Genomic DNA, 27,017 nt, shown 5'->3' on the forward strand with positions numbered 1-27,017 from the left:
AACCTGAGCTGAGTACACTGAAAGAATGGAAATGTTTTGCTAAGAAGGTGGAGAGAAAGAGAAACTGGAGGAGAAGGTAACAATGTGCAACTGTATAAAGTTAATAGAAAAGCAAAGATTCATTACACATCTTATTTTAAAAGAGAAAGGATGTACTTAACCCAAAATTTCCCATGCTAGAGGTTTTAAATAGAATTAGTCAATTTTAGTAGAAAAAAAAAACCAATAGAAATCAGAATTATTACTCAGAATATCTCTAAGCTTGTAAAGATAACGAATTTCATTTGTACTGGCATTTCTTGAAAAAAAAAAAAAATCAAGTGGAGCTTTAAGACAAAGATTTCCATCCAATGTAATGATAAAAACCTGGCCAAAAATAGTTTCAAAGATAAATGGCAACAGGTAGCAAACAACTTTATGTGACTGGGGGCAGAGGGAGAGAAAATTGTTCAAACTTTCACTTCTGAATTGAGACAGATTCTTGCTGCTTGCTACTTGCTTGGTAGCTTGCTATGTTAGACAGTAGGAAGCTCTTTTAAATGGAAATGAGAGGGAAATTCTGGCAGATATTGCCTTAAGTGGATTGTGGGATCTCCTTTTTCAAAGATTTTTATAACAGCAAATACCTGTTTAGTACACTACTAAATATACTAGGCATATTCAGAATAGTTTTTGTACATGAGAATAAAGCAGATTATTTCTGGTCTTATTCTCCATTTCCGGAATTTACTGCATGTTCTTTTTAAGTTTCACTTTTTTTAACTGATACATCATCTGTATAAGCAGAAATATGATGTATTGGAATTATTTGGATAAGAATAATCTGTGTCCCTGCTGTGACACTACACTGTATAAAGACTGGTCTTATACCAAGGATTAAAATACTTAAAGGACCAAATTTTTGTTGAATCTACTAAGTTTCAAAACTGTTTTATATAAAAAAGTAAGATCTACAATACATCTTTAATTAAAATACTGTATTTCTTGTGAAGCTTGTTCTGCTGTTTTCACAAATAATAAAAAATTTAAATTCTTGCCATCACTTTAAAAATCCTTATATCTAGAGGCACAAGAAATACCAATGGTAAATCTTCTGTTACATAGTCACAAGCAAAATATTCAAATTCTGAGTTACTGAAAAACAGAAGATACACAGAGCTAGGCTACTATTATATGAGAATTTTCAAATAACCCAAATACATTCTCACAAAAATCTTTAAATGGATGGTCTTTTGTGATTAAAGACATGATATAGGGCTTTTTAAGAAATTAATAAATTAGACTATGTTACTAAGAGTAGCAATGAAATGGTGCAGTCTGTATAAGTAGGCAGGACTCCAAGAGTAGGAACGAGATGTTGTTAAATAGTTTAGTGGAATACATAAATTTGTCAGCAAATGAAGAACCAAGTCACAGTATTAAGCAGCAAACTTAAAACAAAGTGTTTTACACAGAATAGTGATTTTAAATTTATTTTCTGCTTCAGAATACTGTGATACTGCAAGTCTGCACAAGTTGAAAATACAATTAAATTCTCAGAATATAAATCTAGTACAACATTACAGGTGTGCCTCCATCTGAAGGAGTCCTGAATTTCAAAGCAGGAAGTCTCAGAGTATAAAATTATATGTATAAAGCATTTCTGCACATTTGCAGTGTTACTCATCTCTAAGCAACTTCTGTTGAAGACAGAACACTGAGCTACATCAACTTTTAATATATCACAGTATGTCCTTTCAATGTTATCTAGTGCAGTAGTAATGGTTCACATTATTATACAGCAAATTCTTACTCTGGAATCTGAAAATCTCTGGAGGTGGAACTAATCTGTAGCTATAATAATACCTATAGTCCTGTTTCAGGAGCTGAAATCTGGCACTGAATAATACAAACAGCAATAATCTTTCCTGTACACGCTAATATTAGAACCAGAACAAGTTTTGAAATAATAGCACTGAAGTATTCAATCCAGAGCATAAGAAAGATGAGATGAAATATGCCTTTGAATAATTTTTTAAAAGGCTATTATTTATTACTTAAAACTTAAGATTAAGAGATTCATAACATATCTGCCTTCAGGACATATAGTATGTGTAGCTACATTTATCTTAACATGGCAAATAAGTCTAATTTTATTAAAGATAAAAGAAAAATTACAGTTCCTGCTTCAGGCAGGATGCAGGATACAACTCTTGCTCATCAAAACTGATAATTATTCATCTAAGAATGCGTGAAATATCACTGACAGATCAACTCAATACCACTGTCAATTCTGAATTCTAAGCAGAAAAGTTCAAGAAGCACCACATGGGGCAATATCAGAAAAACAGAGATGCTGGGGATATGTCTCATTTATTCCCATCTGTTGCAGAACACTTTTACCCTGAGGCATGCGCATTCATCTTTCTGCTCCTAAAAAAAAATTCCTATAGTCTTTCACTCTCTGTGCACTTTTATTTTCACTGACTCTTATCCTAAACAGTATCTTAAATTGACAAATTTCTGAGGGTTTTGTGTATCATGTAAGAGCAGCATTACTTTATATCAGTCTCCATTTCTTTGGCCTTCGACAGAAAACATCCCCCACCAGGGTGAGGAATCCCCAGCAAGCTTGTGTAGCCCCTCCCAGAACCCTGAACATCCCAACAGCTGGACCAGCTCTGGAACCAGGGCTAGTGACCTTTTGCTTTCCCTCATTCATTTCTTTTTTTCTCTCTTTCTTTTCATCTCACCTCTTTATCCAAAACCCACTGTCACATCCTTAAGAAGTAGATCAGGGACTAACATATCAACTGCCATGCCAAGTGTGTGATTTACTACCAAAACTTTGTGAGTTTTTCCAGCCCCTGACTTTTGTCCTTCCTCTCAATTTTGAGCATTTATGAATCTTGGGTGCTCCTTTCGCCTTAAGGGTGGGACCTCACATCATGGCATTTCACTTAAACATCATTTAGGTTTAAAATGCTACAAATCACAGCAATTCCTTACAGCATTGCTGGCTTCTAGACTGGCTTCACAATGATTACTATAATTCCTGTGTTTTGTTTTCTAGTAAAACAAAAGTTAAATACTGCTCTCAATGAAATTTATTGTTTGATACTTAAAATTAATGAACAGAATCTTTCTCAAACTTCACAGGTTGAAATATGTTTTCTCCTCAAAAAATATCTGATGTTGTGTTACTAAATCCTCAGCTATACCACATTCAATATGTGTATTTCCCATGCATTGTAGAAGTGGCATGAATTACACAAATAATCAGAAGGCTTATTTATTCCAATTATCACACAAACACTGCCAAGTTCCTTGTTTGGCTAAAACCAGAACTGCTGTTTAAAAATCTTACAGTGTATTGCAAGTAAACAAAATTTCTTTCTAAGCATTTGTCTGATTATTTCTCTTTAGAGAATAATGTTTTTGAGGGCCAGCATATATTTATATACATATATGCATATATTATATACATATATCTACAAATACACATAGTTATATGTATGCATGTATGTACACACAAACATATACAAAAATATAAATAAGCCTAAGAGTTTAGGCTTTACTTTTTTTAAGATCTTTTTGACAGGTTTTCAAATATGAACCCTTTGAATGTTTTCAATATAGAACTCCAAGGATTAAATCCCTTCTTCACATTTTTATTTCCCTGAAGCTGCATAATGCCAGACAGTATAAATAGTACAAAACAATTTTTATCCTACTCAAAAATCTAAAAAGTTAAATGAAACATGAAGTTCTGCTTACTTCTCAATGGCATGTGGACTTTAAACTCAGAAAATAGTTATTTTTCTCTTTTTTGTTAAATGGAATTCTGATATGATCTTGTGGGTTTTTCAGGAATAGGAAACAAACATGGAGTTTTCAAATAAACAAAGGCAAGGAGAACTGAAAAGCCTATTGATTGCATTCCATATTTACATCTTATGTTCTGCTGTACAGATCAAGAAATATAACACAGGAAAATGGTTTAAAACTTTGCAATTTATATTTCAGGAAATATTTTCCATGATTTATCACTCAAGAACAATGTTCTGTTTTGTCCTTTGTTTCAAGACAGACTTTTTATAACCATGATAGCAGTTCATTACATAGCATTTTCTTCTTCTTTAATTCAGCCTTTTATTAAGTGTGTAAAAAGCAAGATTCATTATTTTGGAAAATACTGGTTTGCAGTGATCCTAAATGAAAAAAAAATTACATTAAACAAGATTATTTCCTTCCACCCTGCAAAGGGTGGAAGTATTCTTTAATTTCTCTATTTTCTCTGAGAACTACTAAACAGTGAAGCAAATTCAATGGATTCCATAAATATCCTTCCTACAACTAGGGAAAGAAAGGAGAGAGGACAAAGGACAAAGGAAAATTAATTAAAACTTAGGAAAGAAAAAAAAATATATACTACTGAATTCCTAAAAAATCAGTTTTAAAACAATAATACTACTTAACTCTCACACAATTTTTTGAAGATCTGTAATCACACACTAAAATATCTCCTCCCCTAACATTTTAACTCAGATATCATACTGAATTGATATCAAAATTAGAAAATACAAAATTAAAACCACAAAACCCCAAGCTCACTAACAGTGAAGTGAATAAAATGCATAAAACTTTCCTAATTGGAAGTAAGACTCTGGCAAGATGCCACTATGCCTCAGATTGCCAGACACACCTAGGCTGGCAATGGATTAGAATTTCTCTCCCCTCTGAAGCAGGTTTTCCCAGTTAAGTGAAGATGTATCTGCTGTGGGGACAGCTCTTGAATCTCAGCCATAGATTGACTCTTCAGGTATTGCCGATATTTACTGACTGTCATCTTCTCTAACAATTTTATATGAAATATAGAATTATCTATTCTTTTCAAAATCTCCCTGGAACACACTGATGAAAATTCCCTATTTCCAAAAACGTAATTTATCTTTTTCACTTTGGTAAGAGTCATAATTAATAAGGAAGAGACATACAGCTTCTCAAGAGACAATTTAATTCACCAATCTGCAAGATTTTCTACTGTTTAGGGACTACAGGATTTGAATTACAATATCCCAATACTCTAGCAGTTCTTCAAGGGTTTTTTCTCACTGTTACTTTTTCAAGTCATTAGCAGTTAGTTTTTCATAGAGAAATGTTGAAAAGAAGCATGAAGATAAGGAACACTAGAAGGTAAACTGAAAATTTATTATGCTCAAATAATTAATGGAATCAATTATTCCTCTGTTATCATTATTATTGTTCATACAATGCCTTAAGTGGGTACTGAATCTTATATTTCATGCATAATTATAGTCTCAGCATAACAGGCATAGCTGCATTTCAGTTTTATGGCATTTAGACTCAAGTTTCAACCTTGCTTTCCAGTTTGTGGTCAATAAGACATAATACAAAGCCTACCCTTCCAAAACACATGCCAAGATGCTTTTAAAATGTATTTATTTCTCAGTAGCAGTAAGAAGAGAAGATGTGGAGACACTAATCTCCCAGCTAATGTTCTCTTTTAGCTATTAAAATCTTAATTCTTGCAAGAGGAGAGTTCTGATGAATGACATAGTTATCTCCAAATTCAGAAGACTGTAATAAAGATGAATATTTGAAACCTCTCTACACTGCAGTAGCTTAGGCTTTTCTCACTGTCATATTTCACTTTAAAGAGCTTAGGTATCAAAGGAAAGACTAAGAAATGTGGCCTGGATAGATCTTCATTTATTTTGTGGAAATTGATCACCCAACAGACTGTTTTGAGCTGAAAACAGCAGGTCAATACATTTTGCTAGTCAGGGCTAAGTGTTCAAAGCAGAGTGGATGGTAACATTCAGGAACACAAATGCTAAGCAAGCTCTCTGATCTGCATTGTAGTAAGAACTGGGAAAAAAAAAAACCTAATCCTCTTAAAATAAGCAAATAATAACAATCAAAATTCAAAACTGAGGATATTTGAGACTTTCAGCTGAGATGCATGAACACTTAATATGCTCTGACATTCTTCTTTATGACACTTAATTTCCTCTGGAAAAGCCTGCCTTAAATGCTTAGTTTGAAGCTAACATAAATTAAAATGTCAAAATATGTGAGTATAAATTTAAAGACTGATCTTAACATCATAAAACTTAAAGGACCAAAAGTATATCAGATTATTAAATCTGCCAAGGTATATAAGCTCTTCTCCAGTGCATGATCTTAAGAAACAAGTTCAGATTAATGACCCCTGGGATATATTACTAGTCACCAGACTCCAGCCAGACTTTGTGCCACTGACCATAACCCTCTGAGGCTGGCAGTTCAGCCTGATTTCAGTCCACTTCACTGGGATCTTAACTGGCCTGTACTTCACCACTTTGATTTTGAGGATCTTACAGGAGGCTGTTGAAAACTTTGCCCAAGCTGAGATGAAAAACATCCATGCTCTCTCCCTGTCCACTGAGATGGCCCTGTCATCATGGAAGGCAATCAGGTTGATCCAACAAGATTTTATCTCTGGAAATTCATGGCAGCTACTCACAAAACTGTTCCTGTACTCTGTATGCTTGGTAATGTTTGGAAAGATTATTTACTCCGTCAGCATCCCAAAAGACAAGGTGAGGGTGACTGGCTTTGAAGCTTCCTGTATTCTCTCTCCAGATGGGAATGACATCTCTTCCAAACTTCCCCCACTCAGATTTTCCTGATCTTCCCAAGGCTGTTGAATGTGACCTTGTAATGGCATTGGCCTCTCAGCACTTGGTGAACCCCACTGGGTCCCCTGGGCTTGTGGTTGTCCAGTGGCTCCCCAGTCTGATCCTCCTCCACCAAGGCTAAATCTTCCCTGTTCCAGACTTTCCCATTCATGTCAAGGGCCTGGGATTGCTCAGTGCTCAATCTTAAACACTAGAGACCAAGGTAAAAAAGAAGGCATTGAGTCTCTTAAGTCTCTTCTGTGCTCTTTGTCTTCAGATTCATTGCCTCATTTGGCAGAAAGAACAGGAGAAAACACCGATTCATTTTGAGGCACAAAAGCAAAACAAGCTAGAGGAAAGTGAAGGTTAAACAGAGGTTTCAAAGAGATATTGAGGCAGGTCATCTCTGAAAAAAAACAGTGTAAGATTGCACAACTCGACACTTTCATAATACAATGGCATAACAGTAAAATTATGAATTTCACAAATTTTCAGAATTTTCTCTCTTTATTTTGGATTATTAGATCTTTCCAATGCTCATTTATGCAATCTGGGGAGAGAAATGGAAATAGAAGCAAAAGAAAAGGGCATGCTTATGTGCATACATCAAGTTGTTTCTGTGTACCCTACAGAAAAGATAATACAGAATCAATGAACCAAAAAAAACTATTAAAAAGTTGATATATCAAGGCATTATCTGTAACTTCCCATATGCAGAAAGTATATATAAACTCTGCCTTTTTATTCTGATCTTGAACCTGTCTGAAAGCAGAAAAGTGTAATTAAGTGAAATTGTAGGTGGGAACTGTGATGCAGATAAATGTACCCTGGCAGTAACCACAGAATTCATCTTCACCTGTGACCCAGAGTCAAAGCTACAGTCAGATTTGCACTAATTAATATATCAACCTAGTGAGTTATCTGTATTGACAGCATGATTTAGCAGAAGTTATTATTATTTTCTGAAAATACCAATACTGTAATTAAATTGTTCTTCTTGGGTGCCAATTTTGGGGAGCCTTTAGAACTAAATAATTGTAAAAAAAACCCTATTTTACAATTGCTGATAACTATATGATGACTTATTTAAAACAGACCTATCATTTTTATATTATAATTCATTATCTACTCTTAGGAAACTAAAATAATACTTTCAATAGCTGGCTCCTTCAATGCATCCTTAGTACATATTCCACTTGGACATCTGCAGCTCTTTGTCTGGCAATAACCACTAGATCTGCACTTTAGGATTCAGATTCACTCCTTAGAGATATAACTCAATTAAAAGTTTAATGTTAAATAAGATATATTTTGGCATTCAGATTCTCCCCACTGAGCTCCCACAGACCAGAACAAGGCCAGCCACACCTCTACACCCAGATATTACTGGATCCTGCAGTCCAGAGAACATTTGGGGATGAGGAATTTATCCATGTAGCATTTATAGCAAGCCACAACCCTGGCCAGACAGAGCCATTCTCTCTGCAAGTTGTCATCTACACACAAGGGCTCAGAAAAACCCAGCAGAGCAGTGCTGGCAGCTGTGAGAAAGCTCCACTAAAGCAGGCACAGATAATAAAAGATGTATTGCAAATACACCCAGGGCATGTTATTTAGCTAGGGAGCTCCCTGAGTTAATCACAAGACCAGGCCCAGATTATGCAAAACCAGCTATTTTCTGTTTGATGCAGGTGGTGCAAACTAACATTTCAATCTTACCAGCAGAAGTATTCAATGTATTTAAGAATAGCCATTACAACTTGCTTCTACACAGTAAAATGAGAAAAGCAAAGGAATAGTCAAAGCATATGCAAGATAGAGATTCTGCCCAAGTAAGACTTATGGAAGATGGCATCCAAATAGATTATCCATAATTGAGAGAGGTCAGAAATCGCATGAGGCATAAAATGACACTAGGAAATTTCTTCCATAAGTGGTTTATGAGCCATTCTGGAGGTCATCCCTGCTTATCACCAGACTGGCCTTTCTTGGTGTTCACCACACACCCAAAATTACTGCTGAAAAAGGCAATTAAGTTAGGGTCAAAAAGCAAAAGTAAAAAGTCATGAAACAAAATAGAAGTAATAATTGCTAGTGTTTGAACAGTTTATCAGATTTGAATACCAGAACTGCCTAGATAACTATTGAGCCTTAGTCAAGCAACCGTGAGAGTCAATCCATTGTTGCAAGTAGGACAGGATTAGTAATCTGGAACCTTGGTCTCTATTGCCTTCCCAAATGTCACTGAATAAAGGACATATAAAAATATTCTAAAAACTGAAAAACTAGCTCTCAAACATGCCACTACAAGCACACATAGTAACAACTATGTCTGACTACAAACAGGAATATGAAGACAAAGTAATTACTGTTAGCATTTCCTGACAACATTAATGGAAGAAGAAAGTGAGGAGGTTCACATCACCCTTTATGCCTAGTTAAAAACTATAAGAACACACAGAAGAGCAATCATGCTAATCAAAAGATGCTGATCTTGGAACATAGAAACACAAGGAAAGGAAATATATATGGGTAGGCAGTAACTTATACCAAAAAATACTTTTAGTGGCAAGTTGTCAAAATATCTTTGTGAGTAACAATTGCAAAAGTCTGCAAAAGGAGCATTAAAAGAAAGAACATAGTGAAAGAATTATCTCACCTCTTTGACTATCTTTCCACACAATTTTTCGATTTTTCTCATAATATTTATTCAACCAGATGAGGATGGTTCGTTCATATCGAGAATATATATTACTGCATAAGGGTTCTGATTTTATTCCTGGCATGTTCTGCAAGCTTTCCAAGCTCAGTGGGTCAGGAACCATACGGGAAGAAACACGTGGAAGAACAAACACCTGAAATGATAAAAAATGTTTTAAAGCATGAACTATAAAAAAGAATTTCGAGCTGACAGATAAAGAAATAAACACTTTAAACTCAAAAGGTTTCCTAATTTAGGAAAGATTTAGAAGGCTGCACATTAGCACCCACATAACCACTACACAGGATGGTGAACGGTTTCAAGAGCAAGACAAACAAGAAGCCACTGAGATCACTTGGTTTGTTCAGCTTGGAGAAGGTTGAAGAGTGACCTCACCACAGTCTACAAATTCCTCAAGGAGGGCAGAGGAGAGGAAGGTGCCTATCTTCTCTCTCTGATGATCAGCAATATGGACACAAGGAAATGGAATGAAGCTGCAATAGGGCAAGTTTAGATCTTAGGAAAAGGTTCTGCACTCATTGGGTGGTTGATCACTAGACTAGGGAAGTGGTCATGGCACCAACTCAGTCAGAGTTCAGGAAGCATCTGCAGAATGCTCTTAGTCATATGGTTTAGCTTAGATAGTCCTGGGAGGAGCTGGGAGTTGCATTCAATGCTCCTTATGGGTCTCTTCCAACTAGATATAGTCTCTGAGTCTAAGTATTTTTTGTATTCAACTTTTCTCCAAGTTTTGCTGAATCCTGTGAAACCATTAGGTCATCTGTATTCCAAGAATTACTGTGCATATTATACCCAAAGCTCTAAGTGCTGAACTACTTACCCTGATGTCTAGCACAATCTACAGAAACATTTAAATTGTATCTTTCATTACCCAGTTGCTTATTTAGCAACTGGGTAATGAAAGTCCAAATTACACAGATTGTTTCTCCTGAAAAGATTCTAAAAGGTCTAAAATAAAATGTTAGGGCTAATTCAGGGCAGAATTAGTTTCCTGGGCTGCAAGTGCACAAGGGTGGCTCATGTAGCCTCTCATTCACCAGCACCTCCAAGTCCTTCTCAGCAGAGCTGTTCAGAATCTGTTCATCCCCCATCCTGGATTGGTACTGGAGATTTCCTCAACCTGACTGATACAAAACCTGATTGGATCAATGCATTTCAAGCTATGTCTTAGGAATTCATCTCATCAGGGAAAAAAAAATCAAAATCCAAACAACAAAACACACATGCATACTATTAATTTTGGTGGGGTTTTGCTCTGTGCTAGTCTGTCATGTAACTATGAATACTACAGCAAATTGAAAGAACAGCAAAATTACTTTCTGGTAACTATGATTGCTTTTTTCCAAACCCATGTTCCCATGTGTCCTTAAGTCATCTGTCTCAGCCCATGTACACATGCTGTTTCATCTCTATGTTTTATTGTGCATTCCCAATCAATAATCACATAGTCAGAGAATAGTTGAGGATGGAAGACAGCTCTGGAGATTGTCTGGTCCAAACCTCCTGATCCAAGATCAGAGTGCTTTTCCAGGACTGCATTCCGCTGGGCTTTGGATATTTCCAAAGACTGTAACTCCACAACCCCCTCAGGATATCCATTCTACTGTGTGACCACTCTAACAGGAAAAAGGTTTCTTAAGTTTCAAGGCATTTCCCGCATCTCAGTTTGTGCCTGGTGCCTCTTACCATGTCATGAGGCACGACTGAAGAGTCTGGCACTGTCCTCTTTACAACCAACCTCCCCTCAGGTACTGAAACACATTTCTTAGATACACCCCTCCACCTGAGCCTTCTCTTCTGGCTGAACAGTCTCAGCTCTTTCAGTCTCTCCCTAAATAACAGATGCTCCAGTCTCTTAAATTATCTGTGGGATCCTTCACTGAAGTCACACCCCAATACATTCATCTCTGACTTGTACTGGGAAGCCAAAATATTATCTATATTTTTAATCTCTTTTCCATCCCTTGGAACAGAAAGAAATAATTTTCTCTCCTAGGCACATAAATGCACTGATCATTGATGAGCATGTAAGTTTTACTTTGGAAAACATGATACCCAAGATTTTTCTCAACCATCACTAAAAATAAAATTGAACAAAATCTGAGAAGTCTTTACTGACCAAGTTGATATTTTTAAAGGATTATAAAAAAAATGCTTCATTGTTGAAAAATTCCATTCAATATAGGGTAATAAATGTTACTTATACATCTAGGCAATTATGTCCAGTGAACATAATTACCCTGCTTCTAAGCATGGTAACACAAAAGCATGACAGAGGTTTCCTTACTTACACTAATATTTATATAACATTTAATTCTACAAAATGCAGACTGTTCTAATATAACATTTCCTAGTTGAAACATATTAACACACTTTAAGGTTGTAAAGAAAATTAAAATATTCTTACTCTCTCTTTTTTCCTTCTTTATTAGAGAGAAATAAAATACTTACAAGTATCAAATTTTAAAGATGTGTTTGGGAAAAAAAAAAACCTCCAATATACCACAGATCTTTTGGAAAACAAAGCTTTTGGCCATCAGTTCCCCAGAATCTGGTAGTAAATACATCTGCAATTTACCTTGTACATCTGCAGCAGCACATCTGTCCAAGCTCGTTTGCTCATTGTCTCAAACGTTCTGTTCTCCAGAACAAAAATACGATTGCCACTTAAGTTGCCTGAGCTTCTCATGCTTCCTCTCTTCACTTCAGGTACAAAACACTTCAGACAAAAGATGGCAATTTTTTTCAGTATTTATTTCATCAGTTTGGAGAGGAAATTCACAAGAGGACAATAATGAATCAATGACATAAATGGGGGTTAACAACTACTATACTGCAGTAGTGACCAATATTAGAACCATCTGAAGTTTGCTCATATCTCAGGAATAAGAACCAGAACAAAGAATTGACAGGAGTTGAAACCAGCAATCAGGAAACAAGGGAAACACAGTAAATACTTCACTTAAAAATTATAAAATCTGTATGATAATCTGATCTCTGCTTTAAAACATATCTATTGGACATTAATATTAGGTATTTACAGTATCAGAAGGAATTGAAAAAAAACAGGGAGACCAATGTAAATGTGGGAGTCAGCTTTAATTCCTACTTAGTCTCATACATGTGCTTAGAGTTATGCAGTCCAAAACAGTCACCACAGTAAGAACACTCATGGTCCACCAAGAACTTCCACTAGTATTCAAAGGACTGAAACTAAGCACATGGGCTTTATTAAAAAGAGAAAAATCACCAAACCTACCTACCCTCAGTCCAGTATTCACTTCAGTCCATAGCTCATAATCTTCAGGTGCAAGCAGAAATTCTGGCATAACATGAGAAAGATATGCTCCTTTGCTTCTGAAATCACAAAGCAGGAAAGTTAATAGGAAACATTATTCTTTTAAGAGAAATCAATTTTTTTCAAGATGTTTAATCTTTGTGTAATCTCCTCTATCTGAATAGCCTGTGGAGTAGTGATCCAGCTCCATTAATTGCTCATAGGATCTTCATGGATAGAAACTCATGTTCAATTCCTATGGCTACAACCACACACTTAAATAGCATACAACTCTGGACAGGTTGGCTTCTTTTTAAGCACTGTTCCTCCATGAAGGATTTATTATAACACAAAACACCACAACAAATACTATCCATTTCCATGTGAAAGCCAAATGAGTCATCAGGTTCCACCATGAGCATCAGTAGAATGGCGAGATCATGAATGAAAAACTTGATCTGTCCACTGAGCCTGTCTAAGAAGAAAGGTTACAAGTCATCTTTTGCAATTAAAGAATCAGAGCTCCTGTAGAATTCCTGTTAGATATAACCCTACCAAAGTACACTTTGATTAGTGCAAACTGCAGATAACCTTGGTAAAAATAAATTAAAGGTTAGAATAGATACATCTTATCTCACAAAAAGTAGAAAGTATGAAACCCCAAACCCACTGTATACCATCCAGTTAGAACTAGGCTTGAAGAATACTAATTCCAGAAATTGGAAAGAAAAGGTGCACTCACTGGTATCTCATCATATTTGCACTTACTTAAGGAAGGAGAGCAATTCAGAATGCTGCCAGTGGAGTTGGAACATTCTTTCTACTGGATCACGGGGCAATGGCTGGCTCGCAGCAATGCCTTGTATTGGTTGTCCATTCAGATGCAAGAACATATCATAAAAACACTTATCTTTGTCAGCCTTTCGTTTAAAAGTAGTTTCTTGTGCAACAGTTAGCTGGACTATACACACATCACTAGGAAAGAAAAATTTTTAGTATTATATTGATATATAATTTGATATTATTCTTCTAAATGCACAAAATGAGCTACAATTACATGTATCACAATGCTAATTTAACAAACCATGAATTAAAAAACGGCAGCAAGAAGGTTGAAAAGTACAGCACTTTTTCATCTTTACAGAACTTTCATAATAAAGTAAAGATTTTGAACTGCACGGAATATTTATTCCTTCATAAATAAAAGCTTTCTGCCAAACATAATTTGGATTTTTATCATATTTATAAATGTCTATGTGATTGTTTCCCAGGAGAGTGGCTTCTTCACTATTTAGAACAAAGCAAGATAAAATCAAATAAGTGAGGCCACCACAACTGATATATTTCCAGGGTGCTTGCAAGGCTCCTGATTATAAAATATTATTTCTTGTTTGTTTCTTGATCTTGAGATTATGAGGGGGAAAAATACATACTGTTAAAGAACTTACTTATGCCACCAAAGGAGGGACAAAGGCTAGAACTGTTTTCAGTCTCAGAGGAGAATCAATTTCAGTTAAGGTGACATATAGTTTGAACTGCACATTCAACATACACTGCATTATGATATCATAGTTGAAAATGTATTTTAGAAAGTAAAAACTAACACCTGGATGACATTTTCATATAAGCACCACATAGAAGCTACAATTTTGATCGAAAACTGTGCATTAGAGTGTGTTCATATTCCTTAGATCATATCCAAACCCCTTGAGTAGATCTGTTAGCCTGTTATGAGACAGACAGGAGTTAGCTCTAAGCAAGCATGAATTACCATCTCAATGAATAAGGTATTGAAATAGGATTTTGTCCCGTAGGCCAACCAAAGAGTGTGAACCAACTCTTGACAGCATCTAGGGTCTTCTTAAAGAAGATGTACTCCTCTTTATCTTCATCAGGAAAAAATGATAATTCACACTCATTTCCTTTCCCATCACTTTCACTGTCAGTTTCACTCTCTTCACTTTTTTCTTCATCCTCTTCACTTTCATACGCATCACTCTCACTTTCATCAGTGATACTCTCTGAAGGATACACACAAAATAAAACATCCAGAAAGATTTCTTATTTCCCCATTTTTATCTAGTACAAAAATATTTCAACACACAATTGTTTCCAAAGAACAAAATCTTCCAGACAATAAATTATCAACTTATTTTAAGAAAAAACAATTTAAATTAAAAATACACATCTTAGGAACAGAACAAATGATATATTGAAATCTAATTTCACTTTCAGAAAAAAAGCATTATTCAACCAGCAAAAATTAAATTCAGGTATGGCCTACAAAACTATAGCCAGAATCTTAAAATAATCAGTCTCACACACAGTTCCAACACACAGCTTTGCCTGTCAGTCACTGCAAGTTCACTTTAACAGTTATCATACAGGTATAACTCCCACTACATCTATAAGCCTTTGGACTTTTCTCCCCTCTCTTAGGCTTTTCACACCTAAATTCTGATCTGTTCATAACTTACATATTTTAAAAACTGTTAGTTGTTAACATCAACAACATCATTGCACAAAAAGGTACCTAATAAAACAAAAAATAGTTTTCTTTATAGCACAACTAACTTAGGTGAATCCACCCTTGAAGGTGTATTTTAATACCACTGTTGGGGTTTCATTAATGATGTAAAAATAAATTTAATTTATACCCTTGTGAATAAAAAAAAATCTTACTGGGATTTAAGAGGAAAAAGCAATACAATATGGAGAGAAGAACCTTATTCTTTATAAGATCATTGACTTTATGTGCTGTACTATACCTGATTGGGAATCTTCACAAGTTGAGCCACTATTTGCACCTAAAGAACTTGTGGAATGGCTATGTGAAGGTGATGGTGGTGTACGACATGGCTGTAAAACAACTTCTCCAGTGTTGAAGTCTTTACTGTCTGTAAAAAAAGATTAAAGTTGCAGCTGAGAAAACATATTTTACTGTCTGTGCTCTAACACATTATAAATATCTACTTCTATATTTTTCTAATTTGTGTTTCAATTAATCAAGTAACAGTTCTTATTTGACTCATAAAATCTTATTTTGGTCATTAGACTGGGGTCCTGAAAAAATTTCATGCATTTTTGGTGTTTTTTCCCCATTAACTGTATATTTTACAGGATGCATCTTTTTACTTGCTGAAAAGCCCCTATCAGAACAATGCTAGGTCAAGAATTCTGTGTCATGACTAAAATACTCTTAAGGACTTCTTGTTCACAGCTGCAAACATTATTAAGCTCTTTCAGACTTGACAACACATATTTTACAAACAAAACTCAGAAGTAAACTTTATAAATCCATCAGTTCTGAAATAACATATGTTCTGACTTTCTCATGTTGGCCTAAGATATGATTAAAGGACTCTCTGCTGTCAGTCCAAAACAAAGAAGGCACCAAGTGTAGTTTCCAGAGAAACAAACACACCACTAAGAGAAGCAAGAACTCTCTGATTATCTTTTAACTTTTGATTGCTGGCAGTGTTATTTTTATCATCTGTAGGAAGTAAAACAAAAGCATAGTGTCAGAGCAGAGGCAAAGCCTTCCTGGATACCCTTCAAAGACACTGTGTTGTATAGATATGGTTTGGTCACATTAAACAGCATTCAACACCAACACAGTCTCTACAAAATCACATAAAAAAGACTCAAGGGATATAGCAGTAATGACTTGCTTCAAAACTGACACCAACTGATGTGTGAACAAACCAATAAGCAATCAATGCAGGACAGAAATATCCCAATGTTAATGGGAGATCATTTATTATAAAACCACCACTCCATTTTTGGCTTAATCTTTAATGGAAATCTACAAAGTATCTTTAGAAAACAAGCTTGCAAAAATGGTGTATTGGTCACAAAAATAAAGAAAATAAACAAAAAAATATACATTAATAAGAAATAATATTTTTTCCCCTTCCTATCTTCATTTAATTGTGCTATGATCCCTGAATGATGTGGTACTTACACCTATCTTCTTCCATTTGGGTGAAAAAGTCCAAAACATTACCTGTCTTCTTGCTAATCCATTTCTCAATTTCCCAAGTATCAATTCTCTTTTCTCTTAAATACCCTGAGTGACACACTTACTTTAAGTTAATGCAGTCTTACAATTCAGTCTTTGATGCTAAATCTGTCTCAGATCTAAGGACTTACTTGCTTACCTGAAAAACTTCTCTATTTCATCAAAATGCATCAGATCATATATACAGCTATAAAAACCCAATCATTTGCCCCACATTGAACCTGCTTTAAGCAGGACTAGACAGCCCCCAGGGATCCCTTCCAACCCGAATTAACCAATGATCCCTATCTTGCCATGACCGCAGCCACACACAGAGATCACATATCACTGAGGCAGCAGAGATGGGTTCAGGAGCAGGGACACAGGCAGAGATTTAGAGGCAGAGGCAGGCAGAGGGAGGCAGGGAGACTTAATGCAGATAAAAATATTTCTGCTCTCTGACCACAGAGAATTTTTATTAGACCTTAAAAGATAGCGGTGCCCTTTTTCCTTCAAGGACAGAAGTTAAAAAACCCTGAAAACTATTCCAACAGGAAAGTAATGATCACATTTTAAAATAACATCATGTGGTTTCTCTTTTGCTTTCTTCAAAACATATGATCACTGTCTATAAATCCAATTCAAATTAAGTTAATTTAAACATTCTCTAATGTTTTGGCTGTTTTCCCTATTCATACTTAAAACGTTTCACAAACATTCTGTAAGATTTTGGTTTGTTCAATATTTTTCAATAAATATGACCTCACCATTTTTATAGCTTGTCCTCATTTTCAACAAGAAAACTGAAGCTATTAAAAAGTTTAATTGCAGTGTGCCACTGCAACAAATGAGAGAAAATGCTATCTTGGCAATCACATTCCTGATATCACCCTGAAAACATTGATAATACTAATGGGCATAATATAATTTCAGAGGTAGAGTTTTGATTGCTTACTGCTTCTCCAGATAATCTTTTGATCAGAGCGGTGCAATGCCAAGTATGGGTATAAGGTGAGAAGACAATTGTCTGCTGTTCCAGCAACCTGAAATGAGAACCTGTTGAAAACAAAACACAGAAGTTACCATTTTCTATTTACCAATGATAATCAAGACATTTTTTGGCACAAGAACAAAAGACAGATTGATGGTATCAGAACTCCTTCATTCTTCTCTAGTGGTTGAACAGATTACACAGGTGGGACTGCACCTTTCAAAAAAGCTGAAGTTTGGCAGAGATTTAATGAAATATATTAACTTTGTATTTCTAAAAAGAAAAATAAAAACTACTAAAATTACAACTGACATTTAATAAGTCTCCTAAAGATACCTGATAATATGTCCTACAACTTTTGACAAGGGAAGTTTTCTTGAAAAGGAACTTCTATTTTGATGCAGCATTTATTCTATAAGACTTTACAGAAATGTCAAAATAAATGTTTAAAATTGAATAGATTCAATTTTAAAACAATAAGATATTGACTGCAGTTGCTGCAATATAATAGAAATTTATGTCCATGTTCTGATGTTGACTGGAGTGTCTGTTCTACCTGCAGCAACTTTATTGATGTGCAGCAATCCACCTTTTAACCCTCTTTTCATACTTCACCTCAGTCTCTCAGTGTGTAGTCAACAAGCAAATTATTACCATCAATGCAATGCTGGGAGTCATCTGTATTTATGTTCTTAACTCATTGCAACTGACAGGTAATTAAACTGAGCTTAGTCCTATGTTATTAAATAGTTGGGTTTGTAGTCCTTATTTACTTATTAACTAACATTAATTTTAATTAATTGTTTTGACAAAACTGTCAAATGTAAAAAGAAAAATGTGTGTTAATTATTCAAACAGCATGCCGATATCCATCTTATTTCAATACATTGAGAATTATGCATATTGAAAGTATACCTTGCACAGAATAAATGAATATATTTTCTATTTCCTCAAAACAACCTAAAATAAATCTATATTTATTGCAGATTTAGATTAATATTAAAAGATATGACAAGAACTCTCAGATTAATTTATTTATAATATGACATAATTTAATTTTACTGGGGTTTTTTTGTGGAATAACATAATCAAGGAAAAAAGAAATGTTTTAAAAATACCAGAAAGCAGTTTTGTTTCCTCCTTCATACTTCAGTCTCCAAACACAACATTCTTAGACATTGCTCTCAAGGTAACTTTAATAAATAGAGAAAGGTTCCAACAAAATCCATACCCAACCTTTTTACAGGTAAATATTCTCACTGGGATTGCAATTTGATATCCAACAGTCATTTAAGTAAATAATCCAGCTCTGTAATGCTTTGGTTTGCTTTTAGGAAATGTTAATCCTACTGGAACTTGGCTGGGGGCAAGGCAAGGGCTCTGGCCACTTGCACTGTGCAGAATAATATTTCTTGCAGCAAATGTCATTTCTTTCTGCTTTTATTCAGCAAATAATCAGAGCAGCAGAGCATCAGCAGGACAGATGGCTCTGAGAGGTATATCCACACCTACCTATGTGAACAAAATGTACAATTGTATAGGCTCAAAACAAGTGTCAGGGCTTGTTTGTTCTACCTTTACCAACCATTTAAAGACACACAGGATCAAAAACTACAACAGAGAAAGGTTTGCAACTTCCAACTCATGACTTTACTGTGATAAATGACAACTGTCAACACTCTGCAGGCACTCAGGTGAACTTCAGACAACTGAGTGAGAGGCAGGAGGGGAAGAAAGCTGTACAGAGCTTAATGAAAGACAGCTCACAAGTCATATGAAAGCAACTCAGATGTCTGTATTAGCACACTCAGCCAACTTTCCTGATTTCTCAGTTTGAGGTTATCTCAGCCATTTCCATCCTAAATACCAGTTTGGGATTTGAGGAAATCTTCATTCATGCTCAGATTTGCACAGTAGTGTAACACAGAAAAGGGTGCTTGAGAACAACTGCAGTACATCTGAACCACTTATACAAATTCCATGAGTGAAACTACTCAGAGCAGAGGAAGTAACTGCACAATGTAGAATATAAAGAACAGCCCCACAACAGAACACCTGTGTACAAATAAACCCAGCAGACATTGTGGTGCTGCCACAAGCAAAGTTCCTGTTCCTCGGGTGTTCCTCGTTGGCTGCTGTGGTAACACAGAAAGGGATGCACACACCCAGCCAACAGCAAACACAATTTATTTCATTAAATCTCTGCTGACTTTCAGACTGATGATATTGAGGAGGAGGGGATGAATCCTGCAAGTCAGCAACTGATTCTGCAGCTGATATTGATCATAAGGATTTAACTTCCATGGCTGTGGCTGCAGTGAGCATGAGATGGTGGAGGTCAGGACTGAAGGGCTGAAGAAGCTGCTGTGTGGGGAGAGACTGGAGAGGCATGAGTGCTCAGCTGTGAGAAAAGAAGGCTCAGGGAGATCTGTGTGCACAAATATCTGAGGAAGGAGTAAGGCAGAAGGTGACTCTTCTCAGCAATGCTCAGTGAGACCACAAAATGTAGAGTACAATTTTAAATACAGGAAATTCTATCTCATCATAAGAGAAAAAAAAAACAAACCAAAACCAGGAGCGTGGCTAAACACTGGAAAAGTCTGCCCAGAGAAGTTATGTAGTCTCATCCTTGAAAATACTAAAAAAATTAATTGGGCAATAGTTTGATTCTTTGAAGAGGGGAGGAGATGATATCTGGAAGGTCTTTCCAGCCTTAGGCATTCTGTGATAATAAATATCAATTCACTTATTGGCCACCTGTCCACTTATCATCCATAAGTACTTTATTACAGCATTTTCCCAGAATTGCTATTTGAAATAAAATTCAAGAATGAGTCCATACCAAAAAAATTCATCTGAGATTCAAATAACACCATTCAATTCACAAGGACATGTGGCAGAAAAGCAAAGGTGCTAGAAATTAAGTATTTACAACATGCCTTTGAGGAACTGAGTCAGAGGGCACTAGATAGAAAAGCATTCACTCTAGCATACAAATGCAAAGAGAGATTACAAAGACATGTGCATTCTGTATATGTAAAAGCATCTTGTACCACTGACTTCTACTTACAACATCATTAATGAAATGATGTTACAAAACTAGAAGTCTTGCACAACATATTTATTTTGTATTTGCAGCAGAATTTAATTAAATATTAGAAGTATGTATTATTCTATTGGAATGAAAGGTACTTGTACTGCTAGCAAATGTGAAGTCACTAAATATATTAAATTATTCAGTGTATTTGGTTTTATAATGCTCACTAAAGCAAGTAAAAAATCTGTTATCTATATGAACCATCATTTCTGCTGCTATTCCAGTGTTTATTCCCTACTGTATATTTCCAAAGAACACAAAACAGGAGAATGGCCATTAAATATATTGTGTTTACCAACATCTGAAACCTGCTGATCACCAAAAGTAAAGCTCCAACTGTGATGACAAAAGAATACCATTCAACACTGTAAAACAAAGCTTATATAGAAGTTCTTTCACTTCTCTTAAAGAAACTCTGGGGTTTTTTCATTACTTTGTTTGTTTAATGTTTGTGGAAAGACAAAAGAACCAAATCAAAATATATTTATCATTTTAATCCGCTCTATAGCATTTCAGGTGTTTCCCAAGTACAAACAAATGATTTGTTTTGTATCAGTGTACCCCAAATGTTCTAAATCTGTCGGCATAGTTAAATATCCCTTTTTCAATAGTATTCATTAAGAGATGCAGAATATCACTAAATTTCTAATAAGAAAAAAATCCAAATCCATTAGCATGTAACTAACAAATTCCTGTAGCAACGTCATTTGTGCAAACTTAAAAAAAATATTTAAAACTCACACTGCCAGTTTAGGAAACAAAACAAATTTCTTGCAGAACTGATTAGTGACAAACGAAAACTTTACCTAAGAGTGTGGCATTTTACAGATCTTTAAGAATAAAGAACAAGTTAGATGCTGGGAAGTTGCAATTTAAATATCAATAAACACCTGCCCTCCTCCCTCCGTTGAAAAATTCTAGAACAGATCCAGAGATGATGGAACTGAAAGAAAGAGGAAAAGATGACCCATGCCAGCCCTGCCATTACTATTCACAAATAAGTAGTTCCCCACACTGAAGGGTCCTTATCCTTTGTAGCAGAAGCTCAGGCTTCCCCAGCAACTCACATAATACAACAATGAATAGTGGCTGACACATAATTTCATGCTATATGTAAGACTTATAGCTGGGAAAGCATCCACATTTTTTCCTAGTAGCAGCAGTGACGTTTGCACTTAATTCCTGAATAAGAGATGCTTCAGCTGTCAGGGACCATCACAATGGCAAAGTCACAAGCACAGAAAAGAACAGAGTGATTAATGGGTTTGGACCATCCTTGTTTTCAAAAGCACTTCCAACTATCTGAGGTAAAATGCCAACATATTCTTAGGTCAGATGAATGCTGCAAAGCAGCATGCAAATATCAAGAACTCCAGTGTTTCCTAGCTCCCTGCTTTCTCATGAAATGTGAATGTTATTGAAAGCAATTGACAGCTCCTGCTCTCCCAGGCATGCCAGCAGAATCCATGGATTTGACATTTCCAGCAGTGCCTATTAAAGAGCTGGATGGTTTGGGCACACTTCCCAAGAGCTAAGGGAATGTTTTCCCCTGTGAGACCCTGAGATCTGATGAACTATCAAAACAACTGGAACCAATCCATAATTGGGTTAGTGACTGTGTCTCAGTGCTATCATATTGTTATTAGAGGCTACATTCCCTGACATTCTCTCTTCCTGAAGTTCCAGTCATAAATAATGTGAATAAATTCAGAAATTTCATGAGTTTCCATAGCTTCCCAGTGCAAGAGCGAGAGGGAAGGGAGATCTGTAGAACATGTGAGGAAAAAACCTCAGCACACTTGTGTCACCAATGACATACCAACTCGTCTACACATGGGGGGATTTTAGCATATTTTGCAGCCCAGAGCACCATTTTCTTTGATTGTTTGTTTATTACTTATTTTCAGAAATAGCAAATAAAGTTTTATTTCAATCAAGATGGCATAAAAATTTATTTTCAGCAAAACTCTTTGTATAACCATCAAATTAAAATATATAATAATAATCAGAGAACAAATATATAAACATGCCACATTTGCAGAGGGGGTTTTTTGTGAAATATTTGTCTTAGCTAAATATTTCTCCCATTTATTAAATACTTGCTCAAGGCAATCTTAGATTTTATGTTAACTTTTTATTCTGAATTCCTATCAGTCCTATGTAAAGGAGAGTCATTTTTTCTGCTTTGGATTCAAAGGAGCAAAAAGAAAGCATAAAGATTTAAAGTAATATAAGAAATTTACTGCAAATTCTCATTTATAGCAGTCATTAAAAGCACATTAATGCATTTTCGTATGTTCCATTTAATGGAATGTGTGCATACAATAAATTATTGCATAAATGACAACCATATATCTCTTCAGTTTTCTTTCACAGTTACATTAATACTGCTTTATTATAAAAAATGATTGCCTGTCATCTTTCAAATGTTTTCTGTAAAGTGGCCAAATTCAACCTTATCTATTCTCTGGCCAATGTTCACTCTGTTTTAAAGTAAAAAAAGTCATTGTTATTTAGGACTAAGATGGGCTATGTGAATCAATCCTACTGACATTTTAGAAAAGCAAAACTGAATTTAGAAAAGCAAAATACTACAGAGTCTAAGTAAAGTGCATTGGGTTTTTATGGCCAGGTTTTGGTAGTGGGGGATGATACAGAGGTGGCTTTGAGAAACTGCTGGAAGCTTCCTCCACCTCCATCAGATCAGAACCCAACAGCAGCCAGACTGATGTGCCACTGGCCAAGGCAAGAAATGGTGGCAAGACCTCTGTGATAATATCCTTAAGAATTTTAAAAAAAGTTATGTCACAGATGTAATTACAGGCAGAGAAGAGGAGAGTGAGAATCAGTGAGAGGAGCAGCTCTGCAGATACCCAGGTCAATGCAGAAAGAGGAGCAGGAGGTGCTCAAGGTACCAGAGTTGGGATTCCCCTGCAGCCCATGGCGAGACCATGGTGAGGTAGCCCAGGAGGGCACAGGGACACAGAGATCCACCTGCAGCCCAGGAGGGAACAGGAATGCAGAGATCCATCTGCAGCCCAAGGGGGAACAGGAATGCAGAGATCCATCTGCAGCCCAGGAGGGCACAGGGACACAGAGATCCACCTGCAGCCCAGGAGGGAACAGGAATGCAGAGATCCACCTGCAGCCCAGGAGGGCACGGGAATGCAGAGATCCACCTGCAGCCCAGGAGGGAACAGGAATGCAGAGATCCACCTGCAGCCCAGGAGGGAACAGGAATGCAGAGATCCACCTGCAGCCCAGGAGGGCACAGGGACACAGAGATCCACCTGCAGCCCAGGAGGGAACAGGAATGCAGAGATCCACCTGCAGCCCAGGAGGGAACAGGAATGCAAAGATCCACCTGCAGCCCAGGAGGGCACAGGAATGCAGAGATCCACCTGCAGCCCAGGGGGGAACAGGAATGCAGAGATCCACCTGCAGCCCAGGAGGGCACAGGGACACAGAGATCCACCTGCAGCCCAGGGGGGAACAGGAATGCAGAGATCCATCTGCAGCCCAGGAGGGAACAGGAATGCAGAGATCCATCTGCAGCCCAGGGGGGAACAGGAATGCAGAGATCCATCTGCAGCCCAGGAGGGCACGGGGACGCAGAGATCCACCTGCAGCCCATGTAGGAGACCCAAAACAGAGCATGAGGATGCTGAGTGGAGGCTGGGAACCCATGGGAGGCCTGTGCTGGAGCAGACTCCTGGCTGGGACATGCAGACCTGTGGAGAGGGGAGCCCACCCTGGGGCAGGTTTCCTGGTTAGTATTGTGACCCATGGGGGACCCAAGCTGGAGCAGGCTGTCCTTGAAGGACTGCACCCCATGGCAGAGGGATCCACGCTGCAGCAGTCTGGGGAGGACTGCTGCCCATGGGATGGACACACATTGGAGAAGTTCATGGAGAACTCTCTCCCATGGAAGGGAGCCCATGGTGGGACAGGGGAAGGACTCCCCTCCCTAAGCAGAAGCAGAAATAATGGGAGATGAATTGACCACAACCCCCATTCCCTGTTTCCTTCCACTTCTGGGGAAGAGGTAGGAGCTAGGAAGGAGGGAGGAGTGAAGGGAAGGAGTTTTTAAGTTCTCATTATCTTGCTTTGATTTTTTTTTTAGTAATAAATGTAATTAATATCTCTAATTCAAGCCAGTTTTGCCCATGAAGGTATTTGGTGAGTGATCTCTCTTCTGTTCTTATCTCAACTCATTAATCTTTTATTATATTTTCTCTCCCCTGTCCAGCTGCAGAGGGGAGTGACAGAGGCTTTGGTGGGCACCTGATATCCAGCCAGGGTCAACCCCTATGGAGTGTTTTTCTCCTCAATACTCCTGCTTTGAAATATGCCTAGAACTTGTTCTGCTTAGAAGTTAAGTGGTTTTCTTCTAAGTAACTGTAGAATACAATATTTTACTAACCTCTGAAAATCTCAACTTGCTTATTTTAATAAGAATATCCCAGAACACAGAAAAGGAGATGAAGTTCAAAAGTTTAGTTCAAATCATTTTAAAGTACATATTATCATTTTGAAAATGGAAATATAAAGAGAGAACTCCTGACAAATTAATACATCTTCAGCAACTGATACTGTGAGATTTCGTGGTCTATTAAACAGTCCAGGAACTTTATCAAGACCAGTTAGCTTTTATAGGTGTTATAAAAGGTTTTAGGTTCCATTGTTTTATTATTACAAATAGAGAAGACCCTGAAATCTTGTCTTTCTAAAATACTCAAATTTAAAAAGCAGTTTAAATTCATTAGATACACAGTTTGAAACAAATTATTCAAATGGTTAGATAATTAGTTGAATCAGGTTTGAAGCTTGAACACTTTGCACAGGGCTCCCATGGGGGCTGGCTGGAATGAGGGAAAGATATGCAGAGAACAAGAAATTCCAGCTACCTATTATTACAGAGTGCAATATCAAAGCAATAATAATACTAGCAGTGTTATCCAGACTTGGATTTATCATGGAATTATCATGGAGTTTATTAGAAGAAGGAAACAGTCAGGATTACAGAACTGGGTGCATACTCAGACTTTTCTAAGTCAAGAAAATAATTAATTCTGGTTACAATAAAAATAATTTCATCTGAAATAATAATATTCCCACACTGACCAAAGATACACACACATAATTCTTTTATTTCTGCTCAGGTTTTATATCATCTGCTCCTAAAGCCCACCCACAAGCCTGTCAGAAAATCCCATATACATTAGCAAACTGCTGTTATGAGTTCTGTCCTTTAACAAATAATTTAGTTCTACATTTTAAAACCTAGCAACAATTCTGAGATGACTTTAAATTCTGGAGCATGAATTTTTTCACCCTCATGAGCAGGAATGGCTGTTAAGGTTACTTAGATGACTTTTATTTGCTATCTTTTTTCAAAAAATACATTCAGTTTGCCTTTAAATTGAGTGTCATATTCTTTATTTCCTTTTAATGGTAAATATAGAAAAAGTTTATTACACAGGAGGAATTTTTATTTTTCTATAACAAGGTTTGAGAAGCTGCCAGTGCATCACATAAAAAGTTATTAAAACTAAACATTGTGCCTGCTCAGAAGCTACATTTCACACTTGGTTGGTCATAAGCTTAAAATATCCTTTTCTTCTAATTACAGCAAACTTTAACACAGATTTATGTGTTAAAGTTTAAACATTAAACTTTAACACACCCCACACAATTATTATATCCTATAATTAATTAAAATTAATAACAAATAGATTATTGGCTGACAATCTATACAGCAAAATATGAACTATTAACCCAGAGCAGCAATAACTTAAAGATCCATAACCTTTGCATCAAAATAATATAAAATTTAGTTTTATGCTTAGAAAAAGCCTATTCGAGGCTGCAGGGTGGAATTATTTATCTCTCAAAATAGTTGCTTTAGTGAAAATACTAAACACAGGAATTAATTTAATAGCAACAGTGCCCATCTTTCTTCCTCTTGCATTCACCCTCTCATCCCACCCCTGGCAGAGCTGAACAAGAGATGAGTTACCAGTAGATACAAATGAGAGCTTGAAACAAGACCTTAAAATGGACACTTAGATGAATTTTACCTTAGAGATTTACCTTAGACACAAAGCTGAATTTTTTAGTTCTGAATATTAATTAAATTGCAAAAAAGAAAATAATGTCTATCTTGCATTTTCTTCAGAGGATTCTTGTGTTCCTTTACCCAACCCTTGTGAGTTCTGTGTCTTATATCCAACTTGGTCAGTCTGGAACCTTCCCCCAAGTGAATTTG

At 36.3% G+C, this 27,017-nt stretch overlaps 1 protein-coding gene across 1 annotated transcript in view; it reads right to left on the reverse strand.

Moving 5' to 3' along the window:
• The window catches only part of CFAP47 (cilia and flagella associated protein 47), a 268,440-nt gene that overhangs the window by 196,070 nt on the left and 45,353 nt on the right, over positions 1-27,017 (reverse strand). Inside the window, exons 27-33 of the mRNA XM_077781662.1 lie at positions 17,617-17,717; positions 15,430-15,558; positions 14,433-14,682; positions 13,430-13,636; positions 12,648-12,741; positions 11,963-12,103; positions 9,322-9,517 (exon numbers count right to left, since the gene is read on the reverse strand). Coding sequence (XP_077637788.1) covers positions 9,322-9,517; positions 11,963-12,103; positions 12,648-12,741; positions 13,430-13,636; positions 14,433-14,682; positions 15,430-15,558; positions 17,617-17,717 — 1,118 coding nt within the window. The remainder of the gene's footprint in view (positions 1-9,321; positions 9,518-11,962; positions 12,104-12,647; positions 12,742-13,429; positions 13,637-14,432; positions 14,683-15,429; positions 15,559-17,616; positions 17,718-27,017) is intronic.

Source organism: Lonchura striata, chromosome 2, assembly GCF_046129695.1.
Source record: "Lonchura striata isolate bLonStr1 chromosome 2, bLonStr1.mat, whole genome shotgun sequence".
Lineage (NCBI taxonomy): Eukaryota > Metazoa > Chordata > Aves > Passeriformes > Estrildidae > Lonchura > Lonchura striata.